This window comes from Toxotes jaculatrix, chromosome 4 (assembly GCF_017976425.1).
Source record: "Toxotes jaculatrix isolate fToxJac2 chromosome 4, fToxJac2.pri, whole genome shotgun sequence".
In the NCBI taxonomy this organism is placed as follows: domain Eukaryota; kingdom Metazoa; phylum Chordata; class Actinopteri; family Toxotidae; genus Toxotes; species Toxotes jaculatrix.
Genome location: NC_054397.1, coordinates 24,329,671 through 24,350,593, shown reverse-complemented (window position 1 = coordinate 24,350,593; position 20,923 = coordinate 24,329,671). Strand labels below are relative to the sequence as shown.

At 40.7% G+C, this 20,923-nt stretch overlaps 1 protein-coding gene across 1 annotated transcript; it reads left to right on the top strand.

Annotated features, from left to right (window-relative positions):
• Positions 1-667: 667 nt before the first annotated feature.
• LOC121181221 (high affinity choline transporter 1-like) lies at positions 668-20,368 on the top strand. The gene is made up of 9 exons (XM_041037070.1): positions 668-1,017; positions 7,979-8,184; positions 8,398-8,511; positions 9,350-9,505; positions 13,925-14,073; positions 14,695-14,838; positions 15,111-15,264; positions 15,767-15,984; positions 16,771-20,368. Exons 2-9 carry the CDS (start codon positions 8,001-8,003, stop codon positions 17,311-17,313), a joined length of 1,662 nt encoding a protein of 553 aa, XP_040893004.1. The 5' UTR covers positions 668-1,017; positions 7,979-8,000; the 3' UTR covers positions 17,314-20,368.
• Positions 20,369-20,923: the final 555 nt, after the last annotated feature.

The window sequence follows — 20,923 nt, the reverse complement described above, 5'->3', positions numbered from 1 at the left end:
CCATGTGATTTACTAAATGCTTGATACACTAAACCATATGGACAGAACAAGCAACGCTTTGTGTAAGTCCTGGGCAAGGAGGTACTTGTGTGCGTCCACACTCACTGAACACACAGTAATAAAACTGAAAAAAAAAAAAAACAAGACAGGGGCAGCCTGGAGAAGGAGATGTTTTTCTCGATGTATTGAAGGGGTGTGAGGATCCTGGTGGCATCTGTCTCGCTGGCTGTACAGTCACTGTGAAACTCAGCAGGTAAGTGAGAGATTAAGAGCTGCAATGAGTCAGACAGAATTTGAAGGGGAAAGTTAAGAAGAGACAAAAGGGGCAAGAGGAGGAGATTAAAAGCAAGAGATGTGTGCGCAGAGAGAGGCAGAGTTGGATAAAGAAAAGGAGAGTTGTTAATGAGCTGATCATGAGCAGCTGGAGGTGCCAGGACCTCCCGACAGTCAAAAGTCATCCTCATGTGGACCAAAGCAAAACAGGGGATGGGTCTGCTTTGCATTCCCCACACAGCTAATTGGCTGCAGACAGGAGCACCAGTGCAGTCACCAATCAGGTGGCAGTAGTGGTAGCTTCCTTCTCTTTGTATCCTGTCTGACCCCTCCCACCCCATGAGGTTTAAAACCAGAGGAAGGCTGAGTGCTGATTCTAGAGAGTTCCGTCCTCCCTCATTGAACCTGCCTCATGAGCTTTGAACATCAACTCTGACTCCTTTCCCTCCTTCACTGCACAGCACTTTGTTACAAACTCTTTTTTTTTTTTTTAAAGAAACAAAAATTTTGAAATAGACTTTTTGACCTCTTGAGTTTAAGAGACTGAAGAGCACCAATTGTCTCTTTGTGTTGCCCTCCATCTCTTGGCAGTCTCTCTGTCTCACTCCCCAGCAGAGTGTGGATGAGTGGTGCATGAGTTTTTCTCCTCCTGGACTGAATTTATCACCCGGCCTGTTCTCTGTCCTGTGAGAATAGCCTCTGTTGCTTCTTCCCATCATCTCTAAGAACTGACACGTACCCTAGGTATGTATTCAATCACTGAATATGTTCATCTGTGTCTCCTGTGCTCAGTTTGTTTTTGTTTTTTTTGTTTTCATTATGTTTACTTTATGTACATCTGTTTGACTTTGTGCACATGTTTTTGCTTGATAGTAAACAAGTGTTTCTATGTGTGCATGTACAGTATGCATGGGTTTTTCTTTTGTGGAAGCTATTCCTGCTCGGTGAAGCTGGGACACTCTAAATGAGAATGCGTGCCTGTCCTAGAAATAGAACTGAGGGGCACTGCCTCAGAGACCAATTGGCTCTTGTGGTTTGTCCTCTGTGACTACAACTGCCCATCTCTGTTTTTCTGTGTTCTCCCTATCAATTGTTTTGATAAGCTGTAATTTTCCACTGCACTTGGTCTTAGAATAGAGAGTTGTAGAGGCTCAGACAGTGGTCAGACTGCAGTGTGTGGTATGACTGACTTAGACTGATGAAAATATATTTTAATGATTTAAATCTTGTTTTTAAGAGTCTGTAATGTCATGAAAAATATGAAAATTCTTTTTTTTTTTTTTTAGGCATGTTTTTTTTTTTTCTAACCAAATGTTTTAGAGTGACTGTGTAGAGAGACTGCTGTCATTTATTTTTAATAATATACCCTCACAGGAGTTTTACATGTGTCACTGTAGACATAAATTTTTAAAAATAATTTATGTCCTCGGTGATATTTAATTTTTATCTTTTTTGGTTTTTCCTGTTTTTTTTATTGCGGTGTTTCTTGGCAGTTCTCATCCCGTGGAATAAAAGCGCTTTTTGCCATATTGGCTCCTCTCAGCCTTTTTATCATTCACATTGTTCCTGTGTCTCTTAATCAAAGTCATCACCCCTGAGGGCTGACTCACCCTGACAGCTCCTCATCACGCTGCCTTGAGTGAACTAACAAAGTGAGTGGCCCTATTCTAAGATCAGGAGATTAGCTTCAGTTTGTTCAAAGTGATAGGCTTTGGATGTCCCTAATGTGTACTTTTGTTTCCCACTTAACCTCTGACGCAATTGCCTCTGGGTCCTGTGAGTGAATTAGCAACTTGCCACATACAATGAAACTCCACCTTTGTTTCAAGGTGCTATTCTGTGTTTAAAGCAGAAATCAAGATCTGATAACGACCACTCAAAATATCCTGTAATGTGTAACATCGAGGTTTTTAGCTTTGATTGTACAAAGTCTGTAGGCGTGGTAACATGTTAAAGGAGCTGTTTATTTTTCAGTCTAGAAGAAACATGAGGTTAGCATCAAACTTTACTTCACTCCCCAAGAAGTGTCTCCACTAAAGCAACACTAATTTATACTAGTTTTGCTTCTATTTCTGTCACTTTTCTTTGCTGACTGAAGCGGTTTCTTGCCCTCTGGAGAGTGCTGCTTCTTCATCCTCTCATGTTGGACTGAGAGCAGGCTGAGGGCAGGGACAAAGTGGTATTACGAAACTGGAACGGCCGGGTTTAACTGAAAGGTAGACAGTAGATATTTCTGCAACGCAATACATAGAAGTCTTTGACAAAACAGCAAAACTCTCATTTCTTCATGTTCTGCTGATAATCTTATTTAATTTTTTTGTACAAAAATTAAGCTAAGTACAATACTTAGATATAGAACCCTTTCAAGTTGCTTGTGGTGGCTGGTTGTGCTCTGTGTCTTGCTTCTTGCTCTTGATGGATTATTTCTCAGATATGATCTAAATCAAGGCCGGACCTGTCCCAGAGAACCGGTGTCGGGACAACAACGAAGTGTTTCGGGACATAAAAGTGAAGTTGTTGTTAAGAGAGGGCTAATTACTTTATTCCCCCATCTTTCTGTGAAAGACAACACCTTTGTGTCTGGACTGCAGCACACAGGTCACACTTCACTGGTGCTCTGACTCAGCCTCACGTCTTACAGCCTTATAGCATGTGAAAATGTGCATGCGCGCAGACTCTTGCTGACTTGTGGTGAAAATGACCAGTTACGCTGTTCAGTACTAACCACTATGAGCAGATGATGATGTCTGTGAGCACTCTCTCCACATCACAAAACCGCAGGGGGTGGAGATGGAGAGGACGCAGGCGGCAGCAACACAGTTGGCAGAAGGGCTGGTCTGAACGGAAAAGTACTGAGAGGCAGGGAGACGAGATGCATGGGTGGGGGGTAAAGGGAGAGGTTTTCCTATAAAGAATGCTGTAGCTGCACTTGTACCAAGACACACTTCTGCACCTGTATAAAAAAGAAAACCACAGGGAATATTTAGACATTAGTCATGTCCGGAGACACTCTCATCACAGAGGAAATCAGTCCTGTACTTGCTCTCTCTCAGAGCCAAAGATAACTTTCAGTCTGTGGCACAAAGCCATCGAACATGTCAAAGCTGCAGCATACCTTCTGTCAACGCTGAATTTTACAAAGTGTTGTTGTACTATGGGAGAAATCAGGGATACCTCTGTGGTTCTTTTCAACCTCAGGGACCTGAGAGTTGCATTTTGTTTGCCTCAAAGACCAATGAGATCCTAAATCTGAAATGCGACTATCAAAGGCTTTTGGTGATTTACCACAATTATCTCTGACATGTCTGATTGAATGAGGAACAGAGCAGAGACGATTGTGAGTTGGAAACTGTTCTGAAGGTAAAGAGCGGACCATCACCAGTTTGAACAAAATACAGAAGTTCAAATCAAATTTGGACTCATAGCCACATACAAAAGGCTAAGTAAACTTTCAAAATTCCGCTTGAATAGAAACAAGAACCTGTTTTTATTTAAAACCCGTGGAGCAGCTTCACCAGGTTTGCTTGCTGATGCTTCTGTCTGGCTGCTGATTAATACTGCTAATCAGAGTAAGTTTGCTTGCTGTGCTGTATGTTAGGAATATAACTTTGATTGTAAACTGTACAGTTAAACTGAATCAATCTGATTTCAAATTTTATAAAAGTCTAAAAAATAATAGATGCAAGTGGTTGACTGACCATCACTGGCAGTCTTGAGGGGCAACCTCAAACTGTTTTTTACTAGCCTCTCAAGCAGCTATTGAGACACCTGTACACTTTTTTAATTTAATGATTCATTCAATCACTAATTAGACATGATTACAGGCTTCTATTTTTACAGCCTGACATCAGCCACACCACTGAATGTTTGCCTAAAGAAGTCCTCAAACAACTGAAGTACAGTTTATTTGTACAGTTCTTTTTCAGTTCCTTTTCTTTTCAGCTAAGTTACACATATAATGTCAACTTTTTAAAAACGTTGTGCTGTATTTTCTTCCTGTGTGACACTGTGGTGTGCAGGTTGAAAGGTTTTTCTCATGGGGATTTTTCTTGGTTTGGTTCTCACCACAAAAAGAAAAAAAAAACAGTTTGAAAGTTTATAAAAAGTTTAAGGTTTAAAAAATGATGCTAAACAGACTTTACTGCCTTAAGAAGTAGTAATTGTGAAAGTGACTGTTATCTTAAAGTGGCACAAGTCACAAATTAAAAAATAATTGTGTAGAAATATTGAGATATATTGCTTAACTCTGTGTCCCGTCTCTTAATGTGACTGCACATTGTTTTCGTTCTTGAGTCGTGTGCGAAGAGTTATGGAAAGTTACCAGGTGCTGGAGTAAGCAAATTGACCTCACTGGGTGTGTTATGTCTGTATTCATGGGGTTACTGTGTGTTTATGTGCTACTGATAGAAATTAATGACCTTCCCATTCACAACGTCTCAAACAGTGAGGGAGGCATATTTCACCACAGCAGAGAAATTTCACTGGCCAACATTTTTTTTCTAAGTACAGTTGCCTCAAGATCAGAGGCAAAGTCGGCACTGACTAGGAAACAGGAAAGCATATAATTATTGACAGACTCATCACTAAAATATTTCTCTAAAATTAATGAATTTATTTGCATCCTTTGTTCCACCTAGCAGGAAATATCTGTTGTGTATGCAAATGAATAGACCCCATCATAGGCTGCACTCTGCGGACCACATTGGCATGACCATGATGTGAATGCCAGTGCATTAGCCAATCTGTTTGGAGTGTTTTAAAAGGAAAACCCATTAGGTTTTATTATAGCTCTGCTCCACTGCAGTGAGAGTTTGTTGCCTGGTTGGAAGTTGCCTTCAGCACACAAGAGTTAAATATTAATTTGGCTTCGATCACTGCAAAAAATACGGAGCATTTACTTCATGGCAATGTTAATGAAGTATGACTGAATCAGTTCAAACATCTGAAATAATGCATTTCAGATGCGTTTCATTTGGACCACAGGCAGTAACATGAGTATAGCCACTGAAGAAAGGCAGATGATCCGCAATCACTGGCCAGTTTTTGTGTGAGTGTGCAGTGAGGGAGGGAGAAATAGAAGAAGACTTTTTTTCCTCTTCTAAAATAGGTCAATAGGTGTGAATATCCCTATAGATCGACTCCACCGCTCTCTCTGTGATACATCTTGCATACTGCTACAAAGAGGAGGGGGGCTCACTAAAACAGCCAGGACTGTGAAAATCCTGCATCGCTGAAACATAGAGCTGCTGATACAGTAACACGTCACTAATATTCAACCAGCTCTTTACCTTACTAGTAAATCAAATGACTCTGAACTCAGTGCTGCTACGGAGCATTTTAACCTTTTTTGAGCTCGTAGTTTTGGCTCTTTGACTCGTTTACTCTACGTTTTAGTCTCACTGCTCTTGTGTGAATTATTCAAAGCAGCAACCGGTCACTGCAGTGAGACAAAAAATATATATATCAGAAATCACTTAGACAGTATGTCAGGGCCTTGTATCTGTTAGCATGTGTTACATATTGATTACTGCAGCTTAAAGGAAACCATGAAATATTACATAATGTGGATGATGTGTTTTTGTCCAAACATCTCAGGAGCAAGTGTTTCAGAAATTCATTGGACTGGGACACGGCGTCCCCACAATTCTTTCTCGAATGTTCTTTTCTTTTTCTTTTTTTTTACAAGCAGATGAAAAATACCAGCAGCCCACAGGGAATTCTGTCGCTCCTGTAGTTGCAGAAAGCCCCTATAAAAATTTTACAAGTCCTTGGAAAGGTTACAAACATTAATTGTTCTCTAAGAGGTTAATGCTGTTGTTTTTAATGGTGGCTAACACCAAAAAAGTAGAAGTGTGCTGCCTTTGTAGAGTGTAATGCTGTTTCTGAGTATTATTCGCTGTCTGGCAGTGTTAATTATGAGGCGGGCTGTCACACTCCGTACTTGTTTGTTTGCGATTTGAAAGGGTTGCTTGTACTGCCACACTAACAGCTTTCAATGCTACTGCGGGAGAATGCCAACACACTCATCTGTTACATTAACTCAAATAATGAAGTGAACTCCTAATATGTAGATTCTTTAAATGAATCCTCTTCAGATATCGGAGTTCCATCAGTCATAATATTTTACAGAGTACAGTTCTTGGTTTTCCTTGAATTTATAGGCATTTGGCCTGAAAATATCTGTGCTATAATCTAACATAAAGATGCAGTTTGAACTCTGCAATGTCTGGTATGCAAGGGCTGCAACAATGCATACACACACACACACACATACACACACACACACACACACACACACACACACACACACACACACACATATACATACATATAAACAGAACATCGAAAAACACACAGGCCACGTGAGTGAGCTTTTATTGACCTTGGCACAGAGCCAGCTCCCCCAGCTCTCCAGCCCCTCACCCATTCCTTTCCGTGCTTTTACATAAACACACACGTACACATACATTTGCCTCCTACCCGTATTTTTCAGTCCATTCCTTTCACAAACATTTCCTTTTTTCCTTTCCCTGTTCTCCTAAGTGGATATACATGCATTCTTTCTTCCTTGAGGTTTATGATTCAAGCCAAAGCTTTCTTCATAACATGTTTTTCACCACGCTGGCCAGGATCCACGTCTTGTTTTCCACCATGAAAAGGGTGGGTGTGTTTATGATAAGTAGGTTTCTGCCTGTAACAAAGAAAGAGGTTTTCTAAGAAGCTGCCTTACTCTGATGATTAGATATAAAAAAAATAAACAAAAACTTGTCTTGAGTCCTCCAGTTACACTGTTGATACAGTATAGTTAACATAAGCCATGTCAATGTGCAGAGAAGTGGGTGCAAGTAGGTGCAAACCAGCAGTTAAAGATTAACGCTTCTTTTTTATAGGTGCAAAGGCTTTTCTCATATTTTAATCCTTTTTTTAGAAAACCATCTGTCGAATACACACTAACGGTACCCACACATATAAATATAAACACATACGTACACGCTAACGTGGCTCTGAGGTGTGTTCACTTCCCGATGTTTGGGGTCGAAACTCGCGCCATCCAACCACTGAAGACGGGGGACAACATCTGTCCGCCATCTTTGTCAGTGATGCCAAGTATTATGGTGAGACCCCATTCGCCTCTCCGACTCTTCATCCCTCCCAGCCCTTGCCTTCTAGTTTTTTCTCCTCTGCTTCACCTTTCCCTCTTTTCCTCGCCCCACCTTCCAAGCAAGTAGAGTCAGGACATCCCAAATGCTGTTGCTCCTGTCTTTTTTTTTTCCACTGCAGCCTTTTTCTTGATTCACTTTCTTTCTTTAAGAAGACATACAGTTCCTTTTTCACCTCATTCTCTCCAGTCATTTGAGTACATGCTACTGTTTTCTATTCGTTATTGTTTATCATTTGCATTTAAGAGCTTTCCACATGATGAATGTACTTTTTTTTTTTTTTTTTTTCAGATGATTTCAGAATCATCTTAGGTGACATTGAATTTGTGCAAACTTGTCTCTCCCACCCCTCTTGCCCTGCAGCCCTAAAACTATTTTTACATCAAAAGAAAAGAATATGTACTGCTTTGTGATTTTTGTTTGTGTATTTTATACTGCATGTTGCAGTGAATTTAACAGCCATTGCAAACAGTATTTCTGTATTACCTTTTTTAGGGTTTGGCAACTCAGATCTTGATGTCTCTTTCTCTCTTTCTATCTGACAGGAAAAGACAAAAGTAGATCAGGATGGCTCTCAATGTGCCAGGTCTTGTAGTGATGGCAGTGTTCTACCTGTTGATCCTGGGCACCGGCATCTGGGCGTCCATGCGCTCCAAGAGGGAGGAGAGGAAGTGCACGGGAGACGGCATGGAGATAACACTACTGGCTGGACGCAACATCAACTTGCTAGTTGGCATCTTCACTCTCACTGGTAAAGCAGTCAAAGGGAGCCCAGTTGTCATTTTGAGTCTTTCTGATGTGTTTTTGACAACAAATATCCAAATAATTTATGTTTAGGGGAAAGAAGGTTGGTAATTGATGTCTTAAAAAAAAGTGGTGTGTAGTAAGCATGTAGTCTTTAGAATGCACAAGCTGTGTGTGTGTGTTGTTTCTCCTTTTAACATGTGTGTTTGTGTCTTGGCAGCTACATGGGTGGGTGGAGGCTTCATCCTTGGTATAGCTGAGGCAACATACAACCCAACACTAGGCGCAGTGTGGGCTCTCATGCCTGTGCCTTATGTCCTGACCTTCTTCTTAGGTGAGTGGCACCAGTGACCCCAAAACCTAAAACCCTAAACCATAAACCCTGACCCTTCCCCCAGTGCTATCATCCTTCCCTTTTTTTTTTTAATGAATGATGTCAACTGATTGCAGTGTGGGCCAAATTTAACTGGATACAACTGGACAAGTGAAGCTTGTCTAACGGTGCATGTTACCCACACAGGGAAGGATTAAAGATTTAATGGATGGTCTTGTACATATTGGTCTTGTAATATCAAAATCAACTGACTTCCGTCTTGAGCTGAAATGTTGTTGGCTACTGTCACTGCTCCCATACCCCCAACCCCCATCTGACTCCACACACCAATAAAAGTGTCACTCGTGTTAAAAATAGGACCATGAGAAATCAGTTCAGGATTGCAACTCGAGGCAACAGGTGCAAAGAGACTTAGCTTGCCTGCTCCTGAATTCACCAAACTGACCAACTCAGTTATCTGTCTGTAAACATTTGCAACAGGTGGAATCATTAGTGCTCAGGCCCCGGTGTCACAATGGCCTGCGTGGTGGAGAAACAATAGGAACTGGAAACCCCAAAGTCCCTGATCAGAAAATATAACATTTCCTCTTATGTCCTTGTCCATTGTTGGCCAAGTTTACCCATGAGTTCAGCTGAAAGTGTTTGTTGAGTTATCTGGTGGGAACACCTGTTTTTCTCACTGTTCACACGCGTTTGTTCTTTTACTCTTCCTCTTCTTCCTTACTCTCTCATATGGGTTTTTAAATGATAGAAATACAGCCATGTTTTAAAATTGACTGCTTCATCTTTTCCACAAAGAGGCTCTGATTTTATGCTAATCTCTTCCCTCCTGCTCCAGGTGGCTTTTTCTTTGCCAAGCCCATGAGAGAGAACAAGTACGTGACAATGATGGACCCTTTCCAACAGAAGTATGGGAACGTCCTGAGCAGTGCGCTGATCTTTCCCGCACTGGTGGCCGATGTCCTGTGGGTGGCACGCACACTCGTCAGCCTTGGTAAGTTACTTACACACTGTAAAACTGTCTGGCCCTATAATGTATGACACATGCTTATGCAATCATGCAGGCACCCACAGATCTGGGCACACTATGTGCACAAACACTAGAGTAGAAAAACTGGAAATGATGTGACCTTTTTTGCCACCAACTCATTTATGTCACTGTAAAAGCAGGTTAGATAAACAAAAAACGAAAGTACAGCATAACAAAATCATTGCCACATTAGGTAACACCTCCTGAAACAATGAAAACCATATTCAGGAACTATTTATTGCTGATCTGTTGTATTGTATTATGTTTTTATTGTCTTGTTAGGTGCTTCAGTTAATTTGTCCACACAGTGTGTTCAGCAACAAGAAGAACATATGAAGTTAAAAAAACACTGTGGCACGATATTTGTGAGAACATAATTAGACGTGGTGGGTCTGTCAAGTTTTACGTTAAAGGAGTGTGCATGGAGCTGTAGCAAGATACTTATTTGTATATGAAGAGTTTAGTGGCTCTGTTTTTTAACTGCATTTCCAAAAATTAAAACCACAGAAAAAAAAAAAAAAAGTGTATGGAATGGATGAAATGGTCTGTAATAACGTAAACTGCAAGTAGCATGTCCAGCTAACTAGCATACTACCAACAGTAGTAGCTTATCACATCTAAAGCCAAGGATCATTAACTAACCACTTTGGTTTATGGGGTTACACATTCCCTTAGAAAAAAAGACCCATTTAGGACTAGCACGTCCACCACGTGGAAGCCAGTCCTGGGTGCTTTCAGAATTTAGGGTAACATTAGCTGCTCTGTGTCCTCTGTTCTTTGTTTTAGGAGGTTTCTCAGCCCAGCCATCTTACCAGATAAAGCATTATATTAGAGAGATGAGTTCTCATCCCAAAGGCCTTTTCTCTTGCAACATTAAAAATGAAAACATAGTGTTTTAAAAAGACAAACAAGTATGTAAGCTTAGGAAAAATAGGCCTATGTTAGAATGATCATGAAGTTAAGATCCTCTTACAAGATTCTTGGTTTAAAGTAAGACTGGAACTATTAAAGAGTTTCAACCAACCCTGATAAAAAATCTGCCTGTGACATTTGTAATTTCAGCAGACAAAATCAGTAAGAGTTGCCGGCTATTAATAGAAGCCTGCATTTGACTACCTCTGTCAAGTTAAGTCAAGGACCCATTGTTTAAAAAAATTACCAAGAATTTAAAATGGTAATTCTGCCACCGTTAACATTGTAAGCTGCATGTGTGAGGAAAGCTTGACAGGCATAGCACAGTAAGTGCCGCCTAGTCAATTAACTTAATAAAAAAAAAAAAAACTTTACAGTGCTTAATAAACAGAGAGCCGTACCATGCTGTGCTTCAAGAGAATAGCTTATTTATTCTCCAAGCTCTAGGTAGGAAAGCACAGAAAATACCTGCCACATGCACATTTTACACCCAGAGGCTGTAGATGCTCTGCTGAAATGAAATTAAAACACAAATGTTGGCAAAGCACGTTGAGGGTCAGTTGCTAAAAATAATCAGCTGCTGCAGTGGATTATTATGATGAGGGTTATTGTCCAGAGTGGAAAACTGTTCCGATGACAACGTTAAAGTGGAGTCTTATGATGTGATCCTTGTGTACTGCTCTTCAGAAGCTTGTAGACTTGGCACTGTTGTTTTTACTGTTGTTTCTCTAATCTGTAAGTGATGATTTAATTTTGTGTGTGTGTGTGTGTGCAGCAGAGAAAATGTGTGCATGCATGCGTGTACATAATGTTTTCTTGTGTTTGTTTTTTTTAATGCTGTTTTCTTTTCCAGTGTTATTAGAAAAAGGGGGTTAGACATCGAGCAGCCTGTTGATTGTGAAAGGTGATCAATTATTCAAAACTAGATTTCAACTTCTTTCCAGTGTTTGTGCCAAGGCTCTGACTGACTGATAGGGAGTAAATAATACAAGCTCAATTATAATTTCATTTCTGTGTGTAAAAAGAAGTTGAAAACATCCATTGACTGTGTTTGAGTCACTGTGCTGACGCTCCACAAAAGGACTGGTAGGCAGGCAGGAATGTTCCTGGGACGTTTTTATCCAAACCTATTAAACCAATATAGAATCAGGGGACCCCTCACTCCTCAGAAAAACCTCCTGTCGTTTCTGGGATAGTTCTGCATGCATGCCCGATGTGTGCTTGGCATCACACACACACACGTAAACACTTGACACTCCAGAGAGTGCGCTGAGCATTTGACCCACGGGGCGTTGTTGCTGGGAGACTGTGTATGTGTGTGTGTTTGTGTAGTATAAACTGAGCTACATGGTCTGTCTGAGTGTGTGTGTGTGTGTGTGAGTGTGAGTGTGAGTGTGTGTGTGTGTGTGTGTGCGTGTGTGTGTGTAGTGGTTCAGTGTCAGAAAGGATTTAACTTTTAAAACACACCTTCCATGCGCTGTCAGTGAGGCGTGTAGTATCAGAACAGTCACGGTCAAATTTCTGCCGGGAAGGAATTGGGGACAGGACAGAAAGGCTGCAATGAGTGTGTGTGTGTGTGTGTGTGTGTGTGTGTGTGTGTGTGTGTGTGTGTGTGTGTGTGTGTGTGTGTGTGTGTGTGTGTGTGTGCATGCACACACATGCATGAGTTTTGAAAGTGAGACAAGCAGCTAAAAACAACAGGGGGGGTATTTAGGCAGCTCTTCGCCTCTGAATCTCATTCCACTTTTCCTCTTCCTAAATTTAGCACAGAGGGGAACAGCACAGCTCAGCACAGAACAGATAAGAGATCTAGAAATATATCAGGAAAACAGATCACCTAGGAATTATTTACGATACATGTTGCGTCATGGCTCACCATAAGATAAATTACAGGACAAACAACAACAGCACTAAGAGCCTGTTCGATCTGGATGTGTTTCTGCACAGATCCGGTAAACAAATCAGGTATAGATATAGTTGAGATGGATTTCAGTTCTGGCATCAGAAAGCAGCTTGACTGGCCACCTAACGCAAAACACAGCAAAGCTACACAGATGATACACAGAAAATGAGAAAGACAAAAATCAGAAAGAAAAAGTTCAAAAGAAACGTGATTAAAGGACTGAAAAATGACAACTAGGTTACAGTAACTTTCCCTGGAGGTCATTTTAGATCATTCATTCATCTATCGATCCTCACTGAGACCAACTCTCAGTGAGGATGGACGTGCATTCACACCTGTAATTAGATGCTTTTTAGTGCCAAGTGTGAACAGGAGTTTATTGAATGCAGTATTTACTTGTTTTAAGTGATGGGTTAGTTAGTGTCCGTAGAAGAAAGATACAAAAAAACAGCTATTTTAGAAAATATGATTAAGCAGATGGAATAAATACTGTAAGGTTACAAAGCTTCCGGAGTAACGGATCAGATTTCAAAAATGTCAAACACATGGGGTGAAAGGTCAAACTGAAACGGTCAAGTATGCATCGTCAAGATGATGCAGAGCTGGTGGGGAAGACAGAAAGTTGTGACGGGGTGGTTTGTGATGGTGGTGGGGGGGCTGACAGGTCAGCAGGGTGGTGAGTGGCGATCGATGGTGCCGATCTGACACTTCTCTGTTTAAGGGCATTGTTGTGGTGTGGCTGCAGGCTGCGGCTGGGGGGACCCTGGCAATGTGGGAGAAGAGACGGTGAAGGTAGTGATGTTTTGCTTGCCTTGTTTTAGTAACAAGATGTCTTCTTTTTTAATTCACTTGTTTACATTTACTTATACATTGTTTTTTTTCCCATTTGTTTCACCACTTGAAGATACACTCTTTATCTTCATCTTTATTTTTTTTTTAAACTTAGTCAAATTTTGTCTTTATTTACAAGGTGATAATTCACCCAAGAGGGTGAAAAAGGAATACTTTGAAGTCACAATCAATAGGCTGCTTCTGTTATATGTTTCTGTATGGTTCTGTTTGTTTATACTTTTATCATTATCATTTTTATGTATGACATATTATTATGTCATTTTATGCTTGTTTCTTCACCTAAGCAAAACTTTGATGCTTTTTAAAGGATTAAGCCAATGCCACCCATGTTTGAGTAACTTAATTCTTGACTCAAAAGACTAGAACTGTAATGTTTTGCTCTTTGTTGGTAAAAGTGTAATTTGTCAAAGTGTTCTTTGGAAAATACTGCATTAAGGCATGACAGTATAACAAGACAATGCCGTTGCCTAGCTTTTTATTGAATCTTAAGTATAAGCACATAAGAGTGGATGCATGAATATGTGTGTGTCCGTGTGTGAGAGAAAAGATTTAAAAGCAAAATCGAGACTGAGATCCTAATAAAGCTCTTACTTAAACTACAGTAAGCAGTTGCATGTATCTGTTGATACCAATACCTGTACATTAGAAGACTTTGCTATGAGACATTTTGCCTCCATCAGTCCTCCGGTGCTCATAGCTCTGCTGTGTTGTTCCAGGTGGAACTATGAGCGTGATCCTGGATCTGTCCTACGTCTACTCCATCATCATCTCCTCAGTGGTGGCCATAATCTACACACTGCTGGGGGGACTCTACTCTGTGGCCTACACAGATGTCATCCAGCTCATCCTCATCTTTGTCAGCCTGGTGCGTAACATCTTACTGACTGGTTCACACAGCAGCCGTTTTCAACATCGGGTTGTGGGAACATCATTCAAGTATGAGTCCGATCAGATTACTCACTCAAATACATAATAGAAACAAGTGGATCAAAGTGAAAGATGATAAGGCTCAAATTTCAATATAGAGTCTAACAGAGATACCAGGTTGCTTATTTACTATGCTAGCTGATTAAATTACCTGCCAAATAAAAGCACAACTGATTTCATCAGCGTGTTTGAGAACTGTGAAGTATGTTTGAGGTTTCTCTCACTCCACGTTCAAAATGGCTGCTTCAAATTGATTCATCTAAATTATGTGAAATATGTGGTTGTATCAATGGTTGCAATCTAACCACTAACACTGTAGCCAACTGGAAACATGTTAGTCAGTCACAAAGCTGCTTTCGGTTTTCTTTTTTTTTTTTTTCTGAGCACTTACAAGACTTCTTTTTCATGATTAACGATGTTACATGGAAGTACTGTATGCACCACTCTGAAACTGGAGCTTTAGTTTTAATTCCAGTTCTAGTTTCCCAGTGTCTGACTGAATACTTCCCCCGCTGGGCCCATAATTAGATTAGTTGTGTCCTTGTGTTTGTGTATACAGTGGGTGTGTGTTCCTTTCCTGTTGACCAACCCTCACTCTGTGGACATCTCACTGACGGCCTACAACGAGACCTTCCAGGCTCCCTGGGTTGGCACGGTGGAGCTCGATGAGGCTGGCAAATGGTTTGACGACTTCATGCTGCTGGTGAGTGGAGTGGGAGAGGTCATTACAGTGTGCACATATACAGACTGCTCAAAATATTGTCTGATGCACAGCTTATGCAGTATTTACATAACTCCTGCAATCACAGCAGTTAAATTAAATTCAACCCAGCAGTTAAATTAAATAGGCTTATTTCATTAGATGAGCTAACAGCCAAGCATAACAACAGAGTCATGAGAGGATTGTTCTTCCTGTCCTGTAGTGCTATACAAACTGATTCCTGTCATCATGTCTGAACTGTGTGTTTGTGCCAGGCACTGGGGGGATTGGCCTACCAGGCTTTCTACCAAAGAATCCTGTCCGCTTCATCTTACACCCAGGCTCAAGTGACCTGCTTCGCCTCCTCAGCCTTCTGCCTGGTGCTGGGTATCCCCTCTGTGCTGGTGGGAGCTGTGGCTGCGTCTACAGGTGCACACTCTTAACTTACAACTCTGGAAAATTCTTTCAGCTTTCTTCCCGTCATTTTCCCATCATTTTAATGAATTCAGTTCTGTTTATTAGATTTCATGACAGAGACTGATGAAGATGAGCACATTTCAAATCTTCCACCAATGAAAAATTAAATACAACTTTAAATTAAATGAATGAATGAATTAAATTCTAAATCCAAACAGCCCAGACTGTGAGAAGGTGGACCTTGCTTTTATATAATCCAATACAGTTAGCCAAATCTTCTTTCAACATGACTCCAGTATCTGCTTATGCACATTGAAATCGGATGTAGCTGTCCAAGATGGCAGACCTTTCATGCTGTAAACTATTTAGCCTTGCGTATGCTTGACTCACATCTACAGCAGGCTCAGCTCATGTAGTGACATACCCGTTTCTTGCTTCATTCATTTATTCCTCCCTTCAGTTTTTTAAACTTTCCCTTGATCTTAATCCAAATATCTACCGTTCCCTCTCCCAGACTGGAACTCAACCAGCTATGGATTGCCCACCCCGTATCAGCGTGACCAGGCAGGCTCAATCCTCCCCATCGCCCTGCAGTACCTCACACCCCCATACATCTCTGTCATCGGCATCGGAGCCGTAGCTGCTGCTGTCATGTCCTCCATGGACTCAGCTCTTCTGTCCTCCGCCTCATTGTTCTCCTCAAATATTTACAAGAACATCATCAGGAAGCAGGTGAGTGTTTTGGAAAGATATCAGTTGTGTGTGCTGTAGGTCCTTAAATCTCACCAGCCAGCCTTATCTGGAGAGCAGTCTCTGTGGTTTGGTCTTTACCTCTGTTTTTTAGTTCTTGCAAATATTGTGCGTTGTTTTTGTGGCATTTTATTTGCTTAAAGATAAAGTATAAAGTAAGTTATATGGTCTCAACTTTGACCAAAGATGTCTTTGGCAGGCCCCTCAAATATATGACAAAATCACTGGGACACCACTTTGATGAAATGTATGCCATGTTCTTATCTCCCTTTTTAGGATTTTAAATCTGCTTTCATTTGCAGTAATAATCCAGTAAAAATAAACCGCCTATAATGGCCAACATCGTAAAGAGTGTCGCGTTGGTAGCGACAAGACATTCACAACCTGAAGAATGTATTACTGTGATGTACTCTCACAACATAAGCTGGGGGTGGCAACAGAGTAGCTATTGACTTTACAGTATTGTACATTACAGTACACTGTGCCCACTGTTTCAGACTGTTATTCGCTGAGTGATATTTGCTCTCTTAAAACAATGATCTGTTTCATTATTTCACCCCCCAAAGACTGTTCCATATATAATGGGCCAGATCACTGCTGGTCTCTTATAGTGCTGTGACTTATGGACACTGTGTCTTTGTAAGGGGATCTCTTGGCCAAGGAGGCCTCAAGTCCAGATGATCCTTGGATCCTTTACATTTTATAATAAGGTGTAATGTGAAACTTAACTCTTTGTCTTTCTTGTTCCCCTGCTTTTCCCTCCTTCAGGCATCAGACCGTGAGATGCAGTGGGTGATCCGTATCTCCGTGGTGGTGGTGGGTCTGGCTGGCACTGCCCTCACCTTCCTGGACAGCAGCGTCCTGGTCTTCTGGCTTGTGGGCGTGGACATGTCGTACACCATCATGTTCCCCCAGCTAGTCTGCATCCTCTTCTTCAAGGTGTCTAACGGTTACGGAGCCACCGTGGGCTACATGATGGGAATCATCATGAGAGTCCTGAGCGGCGAGCCCCTCATCGGCCTGCCACCCGCCATTCAATTCCCTGGTTGCCGACTGGACGAGGAGGGAAAGCTAACCCAGTTCTTCCCCTTCCGCACTGCCATCATGGTCATCTCACTTCTCTCCATTCTGCTTTTCTCCTGGTTGGCGTCCATCATTTTCAACAAGGGCCTGCTGTCTGAGAAGTGGGATGTGTTTAAGATCAAACGCAGGCAGAAACAGGCAGCCAGAGCCACAGACGACAAGAGGACCAACTCTGATAATGAAGAGGCTTCTGCGGCCAAGCAGCTACTGCACACCACCAGCTGCTGAGGAGGCTCGCAAAGAGGGAGAGAAGATGGGCACTGGCTGGAGGCAGACATGTTTGTTTGCCATGTGTGAGTTCACAGAGGGGGAACAACAGTAAAGTCGGGACATTTTGTACAGCTTCTGTCACAGTGAATTTGTGGCAATGACACATCAGTGGAGTCTGATCTGATCTCTGTTACCTTACTTCATCAGTCTCAATGTCATCTTCAAAAAATACTGTATAAACGGGCCCAGTGAGGTTACGTTAGCACACACACAGATTAGCCAGCATAGCATATAGCATAAGATGACTGAGGCCCAGAATAAGTCAAGCATCACTGTAACAGAAGCAGTCCACAAAGAAACTGAGAGGCAACTTTAACTGCCATTTTAATCCATTTTTATGTATAAAAAAAAGATTCTTCAATAAAGATCAGACTTTTAGATTTGTACAGATTTCTATAAACATTTTTCCAACCACACTTTGAAACGCCGATCAGATACAGAAGAGAGGTTGTTTCTGACAGACAGTTCTGTTCATAAAGACTGTGGTGACATTTTACGCCATGAAGACAGTTGCACAAATAATGGACTTCATCCCAAAAGAACAATCAGTCCAGCGTAACGATGATAAAATAGTTTACAGTCCACATAAACAAAGTCTGTCTATTTATCAGATTTTTCTTTCGTAGGAAAGAGCGTGTCAGACTGTGTCACATGCCACCTCAGAAAACAGGAATGCAACAAGCCATCTACTCCATGCCTCACTGACTAATCACTGATCAAGTAGAACCAGGTGTGGCCGACAGAGAACATGTCTCAAGCACTCTACTTCAAGTGCACCTAGCTTCTCTCTTAGCGTGAACCTCTGCAAACAATTTCAATTGCATGACAGGGCTCTCTTTCTCAGCAGAACAAAGAAACGCTACCCAAAGAACAAGGAATGAGTGCACTCTCTGCGCTCATCCACGGCACATTTGTTAGAGATGTTTAATTATTTAACAGTTTATTTGAATGTGATCTGATTTTTTTCCTTTTTCTGGCTGATCTGCTGCCTTGAGCTCTTCTACAAAGAAACATTAATTATTCTCGGCTTGTTAGTTAATAGTCAACATCTGAAATGTTACACTTATGTACACAAAATCATTGCTTATGCGTCACTGTTGTTTTATTCGAAATGACAATGTGCTGTTTTCTGATCACCACACTGCTCTGAGATGTGAAGAGTTACAGTTACATGTACATTTTCTCAGTGAATTTTTCCCTCCATCTCCCAAATACTACTCAGTTTTGTTTTGTTTTGTTTCTTTTTAACCACACTGTGACAACATTTAAAACCACCCAGGTACGGATGACTAAAGTGGCCCACCCTGTCAGACTACTGGTGGCTTTGTTCTGCGAGCAATAATGAAAATCACAAACGGCAACCAAAAATACTTGGATGGAAGTGACACAAACACTATTTCAGGCTTTTTAAATGCTCAGTATAATTATTTTTATTTTGTTTTAATGACTATTTAATTTTACCCATTTTGTTGTGAATGGCAGCAGGGAGAGACAAAACTGAAGAACTCAAATCTCCCAGCATGCCACAGTAACTGTGCGCCCATTCCCCTCAGCTGCATTTTACTCACATGATATATAACTGAATGTAGCAGTTTCTGCAACTGCACTGAGAGAAAGAACGCCAGACATCTCCCTCGTTTTCCTCCTCCTCACCCATTCCTCACCCTCGTTTTTACTCACTGTCAGTGTGAGCCTCTGTTTGTGATTTTTGTACTGTAAAGTTGTTTTTTGTTATTTACTGTATGCAAAACTGTAGTTTACAGTGGGATCATTTTTTGTGTGTGGTGAAAAGTTTCTGATAATTTACATTAAAGTTTCACAACATTGAAAATTTTACTCCCGTTTAATGATTCAATTTTGTCAGAAAACAGGCTGTTCAGCTGACCCTTGTGGTTTTTAATGTGTGTTTTGTTGTACTGAGCCTCTATAGTAGTTTGTTATGCAAAGAGTGACAGTCAGAAAGCCTTCCTCTGTCATACTGGGGTCTTTAAATGTTACTGGAAACTGGTTTCACTCCACTGTCAACAGTTATTTGTAAAATGGGTGTATACTCTAGTCACTGATCAAATACCTCATGGAATGGTAATGTTGGCTTTAGCTATACAAAACTTTAACCTATGATTCTGGTTTCTATCCTAAGAATTTTCTTATGAATGTAATTTTCCAAAGACTGATCGCACAGAACAAACACGTGCAGAACACAATGAGTGTGTCTTTTTATATGTGTGATTGCAATTTCTACCTTTATTATACTCTTGTACTGTACAGTCTAATCATGATTTGTATATTTACACTTTATTTTTTATCAAAGTTGATTGCTATGTGTTGAGTAGTCAGAAAAACACATGTATTTTATCTCCATTTTGAAACTTTTAAAGAAAAATAAATTCAACTACAGGTTTTCAGAACATTCAAGTCACCTTCACTGTTTAATCACTGGGTAGCACTTGATTTGTGTCAGCAGTGATTCTGAACAGACGTGTGTTGCACACATATTGCAGGAAAAACATGTTACATGGCTATGAGTGAAAGTAACAGCCATTTATAATGAACAGTCCTGCCCAAAAAAAAACCTCAAATAATGTCTTCAGACACGATTTGATGGAAGAAATCTTGCCAGCTGTCATCAGCAAGCCGTCCACAACGTAGTGAAAGGGATGGCAACACCTTAATAATGGAATAGAAGTATATTGTCATCTGTGCATTTCAGTAAATTTTGTGAAGAAATGTTTCATTTTCCATGTTGGGTTTGTCAAACAACATCTATGAAAGTACCGGACAGTTGTGTTAGTTTTATAATATAAAGTAGGAAGTGAGTTCTACATTTTATTTTCCCCTATTATGTATTTGGTTTTATATTATTATGCATGTTGATTGTCATTAACTGTGTTGTATGTATACTGAACTTTCATGAAGGCTGTTCTCTCTTGCCACTTGGCAAGGTCCTACTTTGTAATCGATTAATATCAATCCCCATGGGGTGATGTTCTGTCAGAATAAAAGCTGAATCCAAGTGACTGTTTCTGTGCTGTTTGAGTCATCTCAGTAAGTCTTGCAACACACATGAGCTTTCCAGGAAATGTTTTCCCAGGCTGTAAGTATACATTAGGTTTTCCAAACACTCAGAGAATGTTTCTGTTTAATGGTTGTCAAGCTGCTCGGACCATGCACAAAGTTTTACCAAATACAGTGAATCCAGAAAGTGTTCACAGCGCTTCACTTTTTCCACATTTTGTTATGTTACAGCCTTATTCCAAAACTGATTCAATTCATTTTTCCCTCAGAATTCTGCACACAACACCCCATAATGACAATATGAAAACAGTTTTTTTTAAATGTTTGCAAATTTATTAAAAATCAAAAATCAAGAAATCACATGTACATAAGTATTCACAGCCTTTGCCATGCAGCTCAGAATTGAGCTCAGGTGCATCCTGTTTCCACTGATCATCCTTGAGATGTTTCTGTGGCTTAACTGGAGTCCACCTGTGGTAAATTCAGTTGATTGGACATGATTTGGAATGGCACACACCTGTCTATATAAGGTCCCACAGTTGGCAGTGCATGC

Bases quoted from the DNA above. Each gene is read 5' to 3' on its own strand.
- LOC121181221 (XM_041037070.1), top strand. From the start codon at position 8,001: ATGGCTCTCAATGTGCCAGGTCTTGTAGTGATGGCAGTGTTCTACCTG. The intron at 14,074-14,694 runs GTGCGTAACATC...TTGTGTATACAG, and splicing joins TCCTCATCTTTGTCAGCCTG to TGGGTGTGTGTTCCTTTCCT. The intron at 15,985-16,770 runs GTGAGTGTTTTG...TCCCTCCTTCAG, and splicing joins AGAACATCATCAGGAAGCAG to GCATCAGACCGTGAGATGCA.